The sequence below is a fragment of the Neopelma chrysocephalum genome, unplaced genomic scaffold (genome assembly GCF_003984885.1).
Source record: "Neopelma chrysocephalum unplaced genomic scaffold, ASM398488v2 Primary Assembly neopelma1_22b, whole genome shotgun sequence".
Taxonomy (NCBI): Eukaryota; Metazoa; Chordata; class Aves; order Passeriformes; family Pipridae; genus Neopelma; species Neopelma chrysocephalum.
In genome coordinates this window covers 16,493,727-16,509,787 of record NW_020897690.1, presented here as the reverse complement: position 1 = coordinate 16,509,787, position 16,061 = coordinate 16,493,727, and the positions used below count along the sequence as shown (strand labels likewise).

The 16,061-nt window shown below is 35.4% G+C and overlaps 1 protein-coding gene across 1 annotated transcript in view; it reads left to right on the top strand.

Annotated features, from left to right (window-relative positions):
* Positions 1–16,061, top strand: part of ABCA13 (ATP binding cassette subfamily A member 13) — a 168,444-nt gene that overhangs the window by 48,753 nt on the left and 103,630 nt on the right. The window contains exons 21-26 of the mRNA XM_027682847.1: positions 3,660–3,773; positions 4,401–4,491; positions 9,539–9,715; positions 11,792–12,092; positions 12,939–13,053; positions 14,297–14,626. Coding sequence (XP_027538648.1) covers positions 3,660–3,773; positions 4,401–4,491; positions 9,539–9,715; positions 11,792–12,092; positions 12,939–13,053; positions 14,297–14,626 — 1,128 coding nt within the window. The remainder of the gene's footprint in view (positions 1–3,659; positions 3,774–4,400; positions 4,492–9,538; positions 9,716–11,791; positions 12,093–12,938; positions 13,054–14,296; positions 14,627–16,061) is intronic.

The window sequence follows — 16,061 nt, the reverse complement described above, 5'->3', positions numbered from 1 at the left end:
ATACTAGGTAACTTTATAGTTTCTGTTCTGAATTGAAAAAAAAAGATTTAACCATTTCATATTTTGTAGTTAAATAACTTAATTTGGGGAACAGGCTGTTGATTTGGAACTCAGCATAATTAATTTAAAATTTTTAGTCAGTTAAAAATGAAGTCGCTCTTGAAGTTCATAGATGGAAATTATATTAAGAATGAATTGTAAGAAGTGATAAAATTACAAATCTTTTTGAATACTTAGTTACATTCTATGTTACAAAGACATTTAGAAAAATGCACTTAATATATTTCCACATTATTTTGCCAATAATTATGCCAAACCTCCATTCTTAAAAGCATCTGTAAGGAAGATAAATATCTTGACATACAGTATGTTCCCCTAGACATCTTTGAGTGAAATCTGGACTGAGTAATACAGTTCAGAAAGAAGTTTGTTTGTGGGTTTGTTTTTTGGGTTGGTTGGTTGGTTGGGGTTTTTTTGTGGGGGGTTAGTGCTCTGGAACAATACAAAGATTCTGGTAGACACTTGTAGCACAAGCTCTCCTTCTCATTATATATTCTTAGGCTCACAAAAGTTCCATCAGCTTGTTCAGAAATCTGTGTAAATACACACCTGCCCCATTCCCCAATCCTTTAACAAGCAGTTATGAATGTGTACCTGTTTATCTGTAAATATGAATATGGTGGGAAAGTTTCTTCAACAACTTCTTCTTTGGTTTTCTAACAGAAGTCTATCAGCTACTGCTTGAACAGAAAGAAAATTTAAATGCAAAATATTGTCTCAGGTGTCTCAAATATAACTACTAAAACCCAACCCTGTAGCCCTTACACAGCCTCATTTCCTACTGAAATTGGAATAGAAGTTTTAATTTCCTTTGGGGTGTGTGACCACATGACAGCTATTTACTAGAATAAAAAAAGTAGAGGATTAAAGCTTCAAAGAACATTGATGTTTGTATACTAAGATATATTCTGTAATTTTTCCACAGGAACTATTTAGTTCCAAGACTATGTAATTGATCAGTCTTCCATAAATTGTAGGGTTACTGCTTTTTATCTTCAGAGAAATCAACAGTTCTACTGTGTAGAATAATAGTGACTGTCACAGACACAGGATGTGGTGCTGACCGAGGGCAAAACAGTTCTGTGCCAACTGGCATCCAGGAGTTCAAAGGCTACATGTGATGTTTTTGATCTTTACTTTCACAACTAAACTTTTTGCCACTGATGAACTGATCTTATGGAAGTATTTCTTATTTCAGAATATTCTTAAAAATGATCTTGTATTTAGGCAATCACATTAGAAGAACTCTCTGTTATTTCCCAAAAATTTGGGGTCAGTCTTGCCAGGACTTTATTGCTGTAATTGTACAGATGTACAAATGTACACTTGCTTTTTGGGTTATATAATCTCTTAGTATTTATTGTGCCTGTATTCAGTTGTTCTGCATCAACCACCTCTTCCTGACTTACTTGTTCTTCCACTTCAAACTCAGGCAACTTCTATTTTAAAAGTCTGTGGTTTTATCTCCCAGCTGTATTTATTTGTATTCTCTATTTACTACTACTCTTTATTGTAATTTATTACTAGTATAAAAAAATTTAAACTTACTTAGTTTTCAGAATAATTAGTTTGCAGTCCTCTCTTAGCATCTTTGTGCATTTGCATTGTTATTTTCCACTTCCCTGATAACAAGGGAATTTTAATCAGGAGGTTACACTACAGTGAGTACTTCAACTACTTAATCCTTGAGTGCTTTTGGAATTCTTGGCTGGACATTATCTTGTTCCGGAAACTACCTATTGTTCATTTTGTTAAATTGTATGATTTTTTTTTATACTGCTGCTTTAATTTGAAACAGATTCTCCAAAGTGTTCCACATGTAGAAGGCTTTTGACACAAGGCACTTCCCAAAGGCCCACTGTGGTGAATGAATAAGCAAAAATATTGTTAAACTAACACCTTTTTTTTTCTAGTCTTTTTTTGTTTGTTTTTTATTTGAATGTAACCTTCTTTTAAAAGGAAGTTTTCTAATAGCTTCCTGCTTTGTAGTGTTTGTGTATGTATGCATAAGGTCTTTCTCAAATCTTTTTTTGACAGGCAATAGGTTTTTGTTCAGTTTCCTGGATACTGCCTTACTCTCTATAGCTCCTGCACACAACTTACTGCTTTGGTCTTTTAATTTCGTTCAAATGAGTGCCTGCATTATATAAAGGTCATCTTTTCCAAAAATCCATGCTGCTGCAGTAATTTGGGACATTTTATTGTTTGTATAAGGAGGTTGAATACAAGCACATTATAGTTACTGTAGCACTTTGAAAGCAATTTCAGCACAAAAATTAATCCTTTGTGCTGTTCAGAATCAAGTCAAGAAGCACTGAGCCCAGATCTTACAAGCTGCTTGATATAACAATCTCTACTAATGTCTGAAAATTTGGTCTCCTTGTGTTATGGTGTAACCTGTGCTTGTTCTGTCCTGAGGAGATAGCAGACACCCATATTGGCTGTTTTTCACCCTTGTAACCTTGCTGGTGTTCATCTTGTCACCGTTGTGCCTGGTCTGGGAATTCAATCCATGAGGTTTCTGTGTTGCTTCTGGTCAGAAGAACTTGTTTAGTTCATTTGACACCAGATTTAATTTAACATTCAGGATCACCTTCACTTTAATCCTAATGAACGATGGCTCTTTCAAGTGAAATAGGGATTCTCATAGAAGTTAGATGCATAATGCTTTTTGGGAAAACAAAATTACCTGTAAGGGTCTCTAAGGCCTCTGTGCTACAAAGAAGAAGAAAGAGCCACAACAAGTTGTTTTCTCATGTTGTGCTAAGAGCGAGATTTTGAAAAAGGCACTTAAAATACTATGGTAGAAATTGTATACTTTCAATAGGAATTATTATAAAAAGTGTGGTCCCAAATTGGAGTTTACAACTCACTGCAGACACTCTTTGCTGGGAAATGTCACAATTTCTACCATAACAACAGTGCTAGGTTGTTCTTAAAAGCACTTCTGTGACTGATAACACCAATTTAAACAAACAGATACTGCAATATTTGACTACACTTGTGATCTGTTTAAAACAGGGTGGAAAAAAATTGCTGGTTGTTTGCTAAGAGAGAAATTGTAGCCTATGTTTGACTGGGACAGAAAATATTTGGCTTTACTCAAGACTTTCCCTGTGGGAGTATGTTGAAATAGACTGATTTTATGCTTATAGTTGAATTTATGGTCCAGACCATGCTTCCAGCTTTCATATTTATTATGTATTCTGGTGAATAGTTTGAATAAAAGACCTGCAACTGCAAAGGCTTTCTTTCGAATATGTCCTGACTGTATTTCTTTCTCTGTCTTTCTGAAGCACCTCCATGATACTCTGTATGAAAGAGACATTATAAAAATAAAGACGTTTTTATGATACGTCAGGTGGGAGACAGGAAAACATAGCACAGGAAAACCTTTCTTTGATTTGCTTGGTGTTGCGAAAAAATACTTTCAATTTCTTAAGTAGAAAAAAAGAAAACATCTGTGTTCTTACTGCTGACTATCAAAGTGAAATAAAAAGGAATTGCAGAGGCTCTGAAGCATGGCAGTCTTTCCTGTTTCTTAAGATTTACTGTGCACATTTTTAGCTTCATTTGTTTCCATGTATTCTTTTTCCCAGGCTAATTTCACTTTTAGTTTTGTGGAACACTTGAAGACTTATTCTGAAACATGGCTTAGGATGTCTGAGGTTTTTAAAACCAGTGGAAATGTCCTCACAGTCTCACGACTGCAGGTTGGTGAACTGTGGAGAGGTTTCTATTTTTCAACTTTTTGCTGTCTGATCTATACAGTATTTCTAAACATGTAAAACTGCCCGTATATCTAACTTCAGACTTAAAAAGAGCTGAGAAAGATGCAGACTAGCTTTAGGTTATGAGCCTACAGTCTGATGCTGAGAAACTTCTGAGGTGAAAATATTTAAAAGCAATGTTATCTCACTATTTCCAATATCACTCTGGTATCACTGAACCATAAGGGAAATAAAATATTTTTGGAACCTCCTTGTTCATTGCTTGCATTTCCCAGAAAAATGTAGAACTGATGAAAAAACTGATGGGGGAAATATTGACTTAAAAAAAAAAGCATTCTTGTTACTGGGATTTTTTCATTCTACATATTTGTCTTCCCCTGTCACCTCCTCTTCCCCCTTTTCTTCCCTCCCCTACTCCTCCAATTATTTGAACTGTGTGTGGAGTTAACTTGTTAAGAGGGCAAGATTAAAGACATGGAGAGGCTAATTGACTTCTCCAGTGTTATGAAGGAAATCTTGGTAATGGAATTAAACATAAATGCATATTTATATTTGGTATTTCTTTAGAGCAGATAAACCTGATGTAACAGCTATCACTTTTTATTTTAGGAAGCACTACAAAGCAACTTCATAAAGCACTTCATAGAAAGTAATTTGGATGTTGACACGGAAAAACTGCTTAAAAAAATGCAAACATATGGTATGTACATAAAAGTGCATGTACTGATTAGCCTTATCAGACTTGAACTTCAACTTAAAACTACATTTAGTTGAAATTGAATGTTCTACCTACTTCAATAATACTAAAGTAATGTAATAAGAGATTTTACTCTCTTGAGTTAGTCTCATATCTTTCTAATTGTCTTTTTTCTTTTGTGTAGATAATTTGAATTTCAAAATATTGAAACAGTATTGGTAACAAATCAGAAGTGGCAAAGTGTCATGGAAGAGTTACAAACATAAGATTAATACTTAAAAGGAGTGAAGGGAGACATAAACCCAGTAACCCCTGTTCCATTAGGTAGAAGTAGATTTTTGCAGTAAATTTTGAAGGAAATAAATAGAAAATTAAATTGGACACAATGTGTTTGATCAAGAATTGCCTGTATTTTTTTTTAATCTGTTTATGGAGAATCAGTTGTGTGATCTCCTTGAGCCTCAGAAAAGCCTGAGATAGGGTCATAGTCAGGGAGCTGCAATGTCAGTAGAGAGTAACCAAGGTCAGCACCAGCTGTGGGATGGTCCAGTGGGGCCATGGGGATGATGCTGAGGCCCTCCTTGCTTCAAAAAAATGGACTTTACAGCAATACAGGTTATTAAGTCTGCTTTATAGTCAAAGAATTAAGAATAGACTTAAAATAAATAAATGTACTTGAAGTGCAACTTTTATTGGAATTCAGTACCTGCCTTTAGGCAGGAGATGGACAAAGTCCACAGAGGCTCCTGAGAGCTCATAAATTAAGTGTGTTCTCAGTCTTAAATTGTACTACTGCCCTGATCTGGTACAGTCATGGTTTGTGTGAGCTGGTGTGGCTTTTCTTTTGCACACAGGATGTGAGGTTTAATTGAAATTGGCCTTGGTTTGAAGGCTGTGTTTGAGGACTAGGACTGGCTGCACACACTTTCACTAAGAAAAATGGCAAACAGTGTCCGGAATTCAATCCAGAAAGAATGTGGGCTCTGTGTCCTCCTTAAGTGAGAGACTCAAATTTGAATCTGCTCTCTCTCAGAATGATTTTCTTAACCAATGAACTGCTGCTTAATCTGTGCACATCTCACCCCTCATGGTGAAGATGGATCATAATACCAGCCCACGGAATCATTTCCACTATTGGAAAGATAGAAGGAAGGAAAGAATAAGTCTCTTAAGTTCAGGCCCTGCTGGAAATTCAGCTGTCTCAATATATTTGTTGAGTAACAGGTGGATTTTTTTTGTTTGGATGCAACTCTGGGAACTACATGATAGGTTATGGACAAACAATATTTCATTAAATCGATATTATGATCTCTGTAGTTATCAGATCCACCTTCACCACTGTAGACAACATCATGGAAATCTCTGCCTGTGTTTCTCAAGATGTGAACTAAGGACATTTGATAATATGTGATAAATGGTTAATATTCTTGGATGCTCAATACAGAATATGATTTAAGTAAAGTAGTTTATGAAACTAGAATTTCTTTAATTTAAGGGAATATAGTTGATAAAATTGACATCATATAAAAAGTGAAAATCAGTGTGGGCTATAGATCACAAGAGCATTTATGCCTTTGTGAAACGCATCTCTCCAAAGTGCCAGAGCACACTTCTGCATTTACACTTTGATTACACTTGTTTTTGCAGATTTGCTTCATCATTTTACTTCTTGAAAAATGACTATGCACTCTGATTTTTATGTTAGCTTGTGTATTTTTTGTTAATTTTATTAGTCCAAAATCCTGTGTAGCTGTCACTGTAAATCTCTATTCTTATGTTTGTTTTTTTTAAATTTCATTAATCTTACATTGTATCAGCTGTTTAGACCTGTAATTACCTTGCTTGATCCAGTTAAAGCCTTAAATGTATCCATATATGTTACTGGTTGTACCACTCACAATCTGTTCTTTTTTCCGTCCAAAGCTCAAGTTTTCTAAAATCACCTGATCTGTGTGATTATGTATTTTGTCTTCTAACTAAAGCAAATATTCCCTTGTTTTATCACACCTACTCTCACATTCAGATAACTTCTAGTTATTCTCAAATCCAAAAGATTTGCTTTGCTTGTGTTTGTATCTTTTCTTACTTCTCTACAATGCTATAAAAATTGTTAACAGACTTAGTGACATGTTATTCACCTTGCTATTCCTGCTGGAAAGTGTTGTGTACAGAGTGGATAGACGTAGAACTCTTCCAACCTCTCTATAAAATCATCATGCTGTAAGACTCTGCAAAGTTATCAATTTCTAAAGCTGTTTTACACAGTTGTTGAGTCAGATTTACTCACCTGGATCAAAGTAAGTATTTAGCTGAAGGCTGAAAAGATTATGGTTTTCTTTATAAACCCTTTGTTACTTCCTAAGCTAGGTGTGTGTGGGCAAGGTGACTGTTTTCCTCTATACTTGCTTTCCAGTCCAGCAATTTGCAATAATTTCCTACCAGTTATATAAACCTCGTCCCCTTAGAGCTTGTGAGTTCCTTGCCGGGCACAGTCCTTACAAACCTCTCAGGAGGCACTGGGAGGCAGTTGTGCTGCAGGCTCCTCTTTTAAATTCTTGCTTGCTGAGTCTATCTCTTGCCCATCTTCTGTTATTTCTCCCAGATGTGAAGTGTTTTTTCACTATCAAGGAATCTCCCTTACACAGGGCTACATGTGACTCATAATGTAACAGCCTAGGTGATAAAAAACAAACAAACAAACAAAAAACCAAAACAGCCAGCTTTCCTTCATGCTATCCCTCTGCTGCCTTCCTTGTAATGAAACAGTTTTATGTGTATTTAGAAAGCTGGAAACAAACACCTCTACTGTCGTCACTGAAAACTGTGCCACCACCCAAATCTCCTGATAACTAGAAACTTTCTTCTGATTTCTGACCTAAATTTATTTATGCCTGGTTTATTCCAATTTATTCTTCTATCATTTTTTAATCTTAAATAGCATTTGTACGAGTGGATTTACAAAAACCAGTTAAGGACAGGTTAAACAAGCTGAGTGGAAGATGAAGGCTGACTTGGTTTGTAACAAAGGATGAAGATAACAGCAAACACTGATTCACCAAGCTTTTTATTCATAATTGCTACATTTACAAATGGAAAAAATACAAGATAGGCAACTCTGTAGATCTCAATTTTAAACCTTTCCTGTGGATTGTATCTGTTAATATATATGTCTTATTTCTGTGATGGAATACAGAAGTTCATGCACATTGTGAAAGAAAACATATTCCTCCAGAAAACTTAAAGTATGCCATACTCCAAGCAAACAGCAAGCTAAAAAATGTTTTTTATGGTAAAATATTCAATAACTTAATTAACGAGAGAAGCTTTTTTTAGTTAATTGTTCATTTCTAATTAAGGTCTTGTGTGTGTATATTTCACAGAATGACAGAATGAATGGTTTGGGTAGGAAGGGGCTTTAAAGATCATCTAGTTCCAACTTTTCTGCCATGGGGCCACCTTCCACTAGGCCGGGTTGCTCAGAGCCCCGTCCAACCTGGCCTTGAACACTTTTAGGGATGAAGCTGTGAATACAGCTTCTCTGGGCAGCCTGTTCCAGTGTCTCACCCCCACAGTAAAGAATTTCCTCCTAATATCCTATCTAAACCTACCCTCTTTCACTTTAGAGCCATTCCTTCTTGTCCTGTGCCCTTTTAAAAAGTCTCTTTCCAGTTTTTCTGTAGGCCCCTTTTAGGTACTGGAAGGCCACAATAAGGTCTGGAAGGCTTTTATAAGGTCTCCCTGGAGCCTTCTCTTCTCCAGGCTGAACAACCCCAATACTCTTAGCTTGTCTTTATAGGGGAGAATATATATAGGACTATATATAATAACATAAACATATATAAAGATATATATGAAAGCTTAACCCTACCACTTGGGCTTAATGTAAGGAATATTCTATTCTTTCTAATGCCATAAAAAAGTAGCATCATAAGTGTTTCCTTTATTGTCCTCCTCAAGGATAGTCATAAATAAGACTATAGGATCTATAATTGGTACTGGTTTCTCTCAACCTATGAATTCACTCTGTCATTGTTTGCCTATCTAGACTGAATTTGAATTCCAGACTGTCAGTTCCTCTACTTTTTCTCTGTGTGCTCCTTATCCTTTCTCACTGTTAATCATGTCTCTTCTTCAGATTGCTTCATACATTTTTTTACTTATCTGCCTTCCTATTGTAATATTTCCTGTGCTGATGCTAAATAATATCTTTGCTCCAGAATTTGCCTGTCACCACTGTTATCAAAAGAGGTCATCACCTATCCTTTTTAAAGCCTATATCCTCAAGTGAATCTTGAAAATTTTAAGATGGAAAACTGTGTTGGATGTTTTATAACATTATTTTTTCCCTGAGAAATTCAAATGTTTTCATTAAATCGAGATAAGTTAAGGTTGTTTCTAGATCCTGCTATCCTTCTATTTATTTTCTCAAACATAAGGATATAGCATTATCCCTACATTCTGTCCCAATGGATGAAGATTTGAATTCCTCCAAAGGTTCAGTTTTTTTGCAAATGAAGCTTTGGTTGAGGTATACATTCATCCTGGATCCACGGATAAAATCAAAGTAAAAATACAGGGGTTGTAGGCTTTTTTTTCAAATGTTTTTAGATGTGGGGCTCCAGTCAAAATACTTATGGTCTATATTCAAGTTCTTGAAATATTCACAGTGTCAGGTAGAAACGAATTGGCCCATACGTTATTAAATAAGAGATTAGTCTCTACTGTGATGCTTGAAGTACAGCAATTCCCTTTGTATTTGTGGGAGGAGTTATGGAGACAAGAAAATGTTAGAAGTCGTACAGCTTCAAAGACATGATGTCTTTCTAAAACTTTGCTCTAGTTTGTTACATTTTTGTTCCTTTGAAATTGAAGGAAAATGTAGCTGAGGCTTGTAAAAGCCACTGAAACATGAATGGCACTTCCACAAGCTCACACTAAAATTCCTATGCTTTTTAAAACAAAGGGTATTTACTCTTACAGGATGTGCAAGTGACGACACACCTTCTGTTCCAATCATTAAAACTAAGTCCAATTTGTTTCCTCATTTTAGAAACCATGATGAACAAGATGCTTAACAGCTCAGCAAGTAAACAGATTGACCTGTTGTCACGGCTTGTAGTAAATATCTCTTCCTGTGTGTTACTGGACCGTTTCCAGCCTTTTGACTCTGTGGAAAAATTGGAGGAGAAGGCTCATGAACTCATGCAGCAAAATAATCTTTTGGCTAGTAAGTCCCTTACATAAAAGGTATATTGACAGAATAGTTCAGAGTTTGTAGTTGTTTGTAGTTGTTGTCTATGTTTATTGATAAGATAGGTTAAGCTTATGCAGTTTCAAAATGTGTATTAAAACACATATAATACAGGCAAAATAAAGCAATATATCCTGTAAAGAAAAACTATATTGTTTTAACTGTAGCATGGCCAAATGAATACTTGGAGCCTGTTATTTATAATAAAATATTTAAAAGAATGGTCATAAATGTTTAAAGTAGAGAAAGCTGAAAAAATGTAGAACACTGAGGAAACTTGACTACTTATTATGAAAAGATCATCTAGTTAATCTAGTTTACATCCTTTCAAAATTTAATTATTATATTCTTGACTTTGCAAAAAGGAGGAAAGAAATGGGTTTTGGTAAGGTTAAACCAACTTCTCAGAGAAATTCTCTTGTTTATTCAGAGTAAATAAATTCTTAAGAAATGGATATATTTTTTGTTTTCCTTGGGATTACACTCTCTATTCTTTTCCTGCATTATATGCTTATTACTTAGAATCAATTAATTGTACAAAAAGTTTAAAAGGCAAGTGTGTTTTTCTTGATACACACACTTTCTCGTCTTGCAGAAAATGCTGTAAGTTGCATGTAGCCTTTCCAAAACAAAGACCCATTTAAGTCTATATGAAGTGTACCACAACATTTCCCCACTGTTGTTTTGTTTTTTATTGTCTCCTTGGACTCCTGTAAGTATACAACAGAAGACATAAGAAAGAAGTTGTAGGGACTGAAACTACTCAATCTGGAATCCTGTGCTTGTTCTATAACCTGCCCAGTACCCCCCATTTACGGAATGTCAGTGGCCACACTCCATCAATGTGAGACTAACAGGCCATACCATGAGATAAGGAGAATTGCTAAAGAGTACTTTATATGAGCAAAATTGTTTATCCCTTCAAGGGATGAAATGGACAGACAAATCTTGGCACTCAGAAAATTGAATTGTCAAGTTCTAGATCAATTTTTTTCTTCCACTTACCTGGGGAAAGGTCATATGGTAACATAAGCCGAGACATTTCTTGAGAGTTCTTTTTTTTTGGTTCTCTGGCCTTATAATCACTTCAAACTATTAGAGAGAGAAAACGGCATTTTAAGGGACCTAATGTATCCAACGTGTCAATGTTACATGCTCAGATGTAGGCATACATTCCTTTCCATAGCAAGATATTAAACTATAGTGGAATTTTCCTTGCTTTGTTTGTAGTCTTCAGAGCCTTCATAGCCTCATGGAATGTCTTAGGAAATCAACTGTTTGCATAAATGGGAAAATGAGATTGACCAGTTGAAGGAAATAAGCTTTGCAGCAGACTATTCTATATTTTAGTATCTTTCAGAAAATCAGATGGTAGGTAAGACACCTTTCCCCTTTCCTAAGGAAAGAAATGGCAACATTTCACATCCGTCAAAAAGTCCTAAAAAGTCTGGGTCATCCAGAAAGAAAATACAACCAGTTCCATGCATGTGGCTTCATCTTTACATCTCATATTAAGCTTTCATCTGTTTTTTTTTTCTTTATACAGAGCTAGAGAAAATAAACATAAAAATTCTGCTGCGGTGAAGAAGAAATTTTGTAATTGAGTTGAAAATTAATATCAGAGTAAATTTTAGTGAGTTGGTACTGTTTAATTTTTCACCCACTTCCAGAGGTTGCTATCTTTTGACGGACAAATTTTATGGCTGCTAGTTTCACTGTGGAATTGAGAACAGTCCTCAAAAAAGAGTTAAGTCTGGATGGAAAGAGAAACTGCAGTTTAAAAAGGAAAATCACAGAATAAATTTTCTCAGATAAAAATGATTGCTTCAAACCTGTGTATCATGTGAATAAGTTTTTACATTTCAAATTCATGAACGCAAAAAATGTGTCTCTGAAAACTACCGTTATTGTGTTGGATGTCAAGAAAGCTAAGAGATCTGCCCTGACAGATGAATGTATCCCATATTGTGTGGTAATTAGCCATGAATTAGCTATAGAAATAGCATAGATCATATAAGCTTGGTTACGAAGCTTCCTTTCTTCCTGTGCCAGGTATCATTTTCAATACACCGAAGAACAAGAGGCAAGCTTCTAGCAATGGCCTTCCAAGACACGTTTCATATACAATTAGAACCAGTGTTCTCTACAGCATGAGAACAGATTTGATTAAAAACCCAACATGGAAATCCCATCCCCAGAAGCTGCCAGCTGATGGGTTTAAATACAACCATGTCTTTATTCCTCTTCAAGACATGATTGAAAGGGCAATTATTTCAGCCCAGACTGGGATAGATACCTCAGAGATAGCCATTCAGGTGCAAGCCATGCCTTACCCTTGTCACACCAGTGATCTGTAAGTAAACTGTCATCTTTTTAATTCAGTGCATTATCCTTATTAGACCAGTGCTAGAGAACTTCGGAACCTACTAGGTTCCCACTTTTTAGTGGGTGAATGTATATCTTGGCACAGGATTGAACCAGTATATCCAATACTACTCCAATATTACAGCATAGCAAATATTGTCCAACAGCTGTGTTTAACATAACACATTATCTAACATCTGCCTGGCAAATGACCCCTTACAAGCTCTTTCCAGCTATACTGTGGAGTAGTCTGCTGGACAGAGACTGTGTCAATGTACTGTGCAACTAACTTAGAGTATTCTAAGAGATCCCTTTTCTATCCTTAGTTGTCCTGTACGCAAACTGTAAATTGGTCCCTGGTGTGTGTTGAAATACAGTGTGAAGTTGATGAAGGAAAAGAAAAAGTGTAGGGTTGTTCGTTGTAAAACCATCAAAACATCCTAACTATTAGATTTTAAAATTATTCAGTGGTAATAAATCTATTAAAGTGGAGTAAAAGTTGACTGAGTCACGTTATTCCTTACTGTCCAAATATGTTACTTTGCCATAGACACAAATCTGAATTCTATCGGACTTCAAATGGAATCCTAAAGAGTAATTATATCAGTTGTATTGTTGGAAATGCTAATATAATAATGTAGTACCAATACATATGTTTAGCCCGTTACATAAAAAATAAGTAATTCTAACCAGAACGGGAATAAGTCTTAGAGTTCATGTCAGATCTTATTTTGTGCATACATTGAGAATAGTCCCAATATTAACCTAGTAACATTCCGCTAGAAAATATTTTACCTTTGGGGGCTGACAACTCTGCATCTATGTTTTCTCATAGATTCTTGAACAATATAGGTTTTTTCTTCCCACTTATGATGATGTTAACATGGATGGTTTCAGTTGCTGGTATGGTTCGCAAGTCGGTTTATGAAAGAGAAATTCATCTTGAAGAGGTAAGAGGCAGATTAATCTCTGAAAAGAAAGTTTATTCATTATGGTGCACTGAAATGCAAAAGTTGTGAGGACCTTTTAAGTACTCAACATGTTGTACTCAGATGGTTTGTTTTCATTTGTTTTCATTTGTTTCCTCTGGGCAGTAGGTTCTAGTTCCAGCTTCTAATTCAGATTCACAACATTGTTTGAGCACCAGCATGCAAATATTATCCCTGAGACAAAAAAACAAAAAGTAAAAGAACCATAAAAGTTGAAGCTGGAAATTGTTATTTGGAAAAGGTTCTTGTGAATAGAATGGGGTTTTTTCGGAGTCTTTTTCATGTTTTGCTCTATGGTCTGTAATAATAACACTAACTTAACCAATTTAAAAATTTTTCATGCACTGCGAAATTATCAGAAATATTAGGAAAGATAACACACAAAAAAAGAGACAATTATTTGCTTATATCAACAGCTAGTGTTTACAGGTGCTAATCATATGGAAGGACAGGGGGTTTTGTGGTGCATTTTCGATGTAAAATATAATTTTACCTACAATTTAAGAATTATGCTGATCTCAGTGATTAGCAGAATCTGCTTGAGAAAGCTTTTTAATTTGGGGAACTATAGGTCAGTTATCTAATTTCTCTACATTTTATATTGTAAGATAGACTTTTTTAATGCTTCAAAATATTAAATTATTTTCATATCATATCGTATCATAAAGTTAATTTTGATCCTCTTAGGAAAAATATTTCAGAGGTTGTATTAGATTGTATCCAAAAGCATTTTTTAAAAAAAGACGGGTGATACTAAATTATTATTTGCCAGGTATCATGTCAATATGTAAAGGTTTACAGACACATCTGTATGATACTTTTAGTAGAGCAAGAGGCTGCAAAAACCCCCATTTGTTTATACAATGCTGTGCATATCCTCCAAATTTTTAGTGTATAAAATGGAAAACTCACTGGAGGAGCCAGTAATCTGACATCTGGTCCTGCAACCCTTTGCAAAAGAGAGTTGTGCCGAGCATCATAATACCTTGTGTTTTGTATGTAATCCCAGAGAATGCCCTGCTCAATACTGTGTTTGATCCTGGAGATAGCTCAGGAAAAGGGAAAAGAAACAAGTAATTTAAGGGGAAGATGACTTCCTTTGGGGAGGTGCTAGTGTCTTGGTGGCAATGTTTTGTTTAAAAAAGAAAAAAAAAAAGAAAATTTGTTTCCTAACTTTAGCTCTCTTTGCTATGTTGTCTTGCAGTATATGAAGACAATGGGTGTACATCCAGCCATTCATTTCTTTGCTTGGTTTCTTGAGAATTTCATCGTACTCACAATAAGCAGCTGTGCTCTGGCCATCATTTTAAAAGCAAGCGGCATCTTTGCTTATAGCAATGGCTTCCTCATCTTCCTTTTTCTCCTGGAATTTGGAGTCACAGTTATTATGCTAAGTTATTTCTTGGGAGTGTTTTTTAGCAGTGCCGATACAGCAGCTCTGTGTGCCAGCCTTGTCTATATGATCAGTTTTTTACCCTACATAGTTTTGCTGGTCTTGCAGAACCAGCTGAGTTTCATCAGCAAGATTATAATGGTAAATATTTGTTTTCCTTTTCTAATTTTTCTCCTCCAATCTTGCTGTGGATTTCCATAGTTTAGAAACTTTAGATTATAATTCACTTATTTTTTCCTAAGTTTCTGTTTGCTTTTGTGTTCACTAGAAATATATCACATTAATAGCTATACAATTGAGAAAATATTTAGAATGTAGAAAGGACCAAAAATAAATTGTCAGGGAAATTTTGTAAACCTACAGAAAGTATCAGGAAGTTGCACTCCTCATGTCCATGAGTTCTTTTAATATTTTAACCTCAAAATATTTGTAATGTTAGATCCGCTGATGACATGTCACTTCTGAAAGTCATTATTTGTTTGGAGGAAAACTAATGATTGATTCTCTGTTGAGTAAAATTGGAGATTAGATCAGAAATTTGTCTAACTATATAGTGTAAGGTATATGATTCTTTGGTGTAGGTTCTTCAGGGTCCTTTCCTGTTTTATGTATGCCATAGGCTGTTTCATGTCTTTGTACTGTCTTAACATACTGTATCCCTGAATGTGACATCAAATATCATCATCATACATTGCAAACCATATTTCACACATTATGGTTTGAGTCTTTCAGAATAACTCACATATCAAATTAAGCTAGGGGAATAATTCATTCACTATTAAAAAAAAAGCTCACTTTTTCAGTGTCAACCAGTCAGATAAAATATACAAGTTCTTTGCATACAAGTAAACATGGATGTAAGACTGCAGAATTCAGGCATAAATAGGCAAAGTGGATTTTTTGTTTTCTGTTGCTTTTTTTGGGTGCATCAGAGAACTTGCACACCTAAAAATCAGTTATTTCAAAACAATGTTTCAGATATCCTGCTGTTATGACCCACCCCGGAAGGAGAGGGTAACCCTCGTTCTTGTTAATAAATCCCTTGGGGTGGATCAGAGTGAAACAACACCGAATAATCAGTGCTTATAAATAAATATATGTAGGGTTTATTTTAGAACAATTTTGTTTCAAAGGTAAACAAGTAAACAAAATGTTGCCATTTTTGGTGTTATCATCTATAGTAATACAGCAATATTAAAGCATAGCAATTTTAAAGCATAAAAATAACACTTAAGGAAATGTATAAGGGAGAGAAAGGGAAAGAAAGGATAAGGGTCTTAAGATATATATAGTCACCACCCGCTGGATCCAGCCATGAAACTTGGTAGTTGCGGCTTCCATGTCTTTGGTTGAAGTGGTGGTTACAGTTCTGTCTAAGTTATGGTCTTGATCTGTTGGGACTGGGGGAAGCACCCCCCAAGACTCAAAGATTATACACTTCAAACTCAGGAACTCCTTGTGGGAAGGTGGGAACTCTTTGTACCTCCCCTAGGGCAGGGAGTTTTTCATGTCACGGGACATGTCATGAGCCTTTGATGCTCCCCAGAGGGGTCTTCACAGCAGAGTCATCATATAA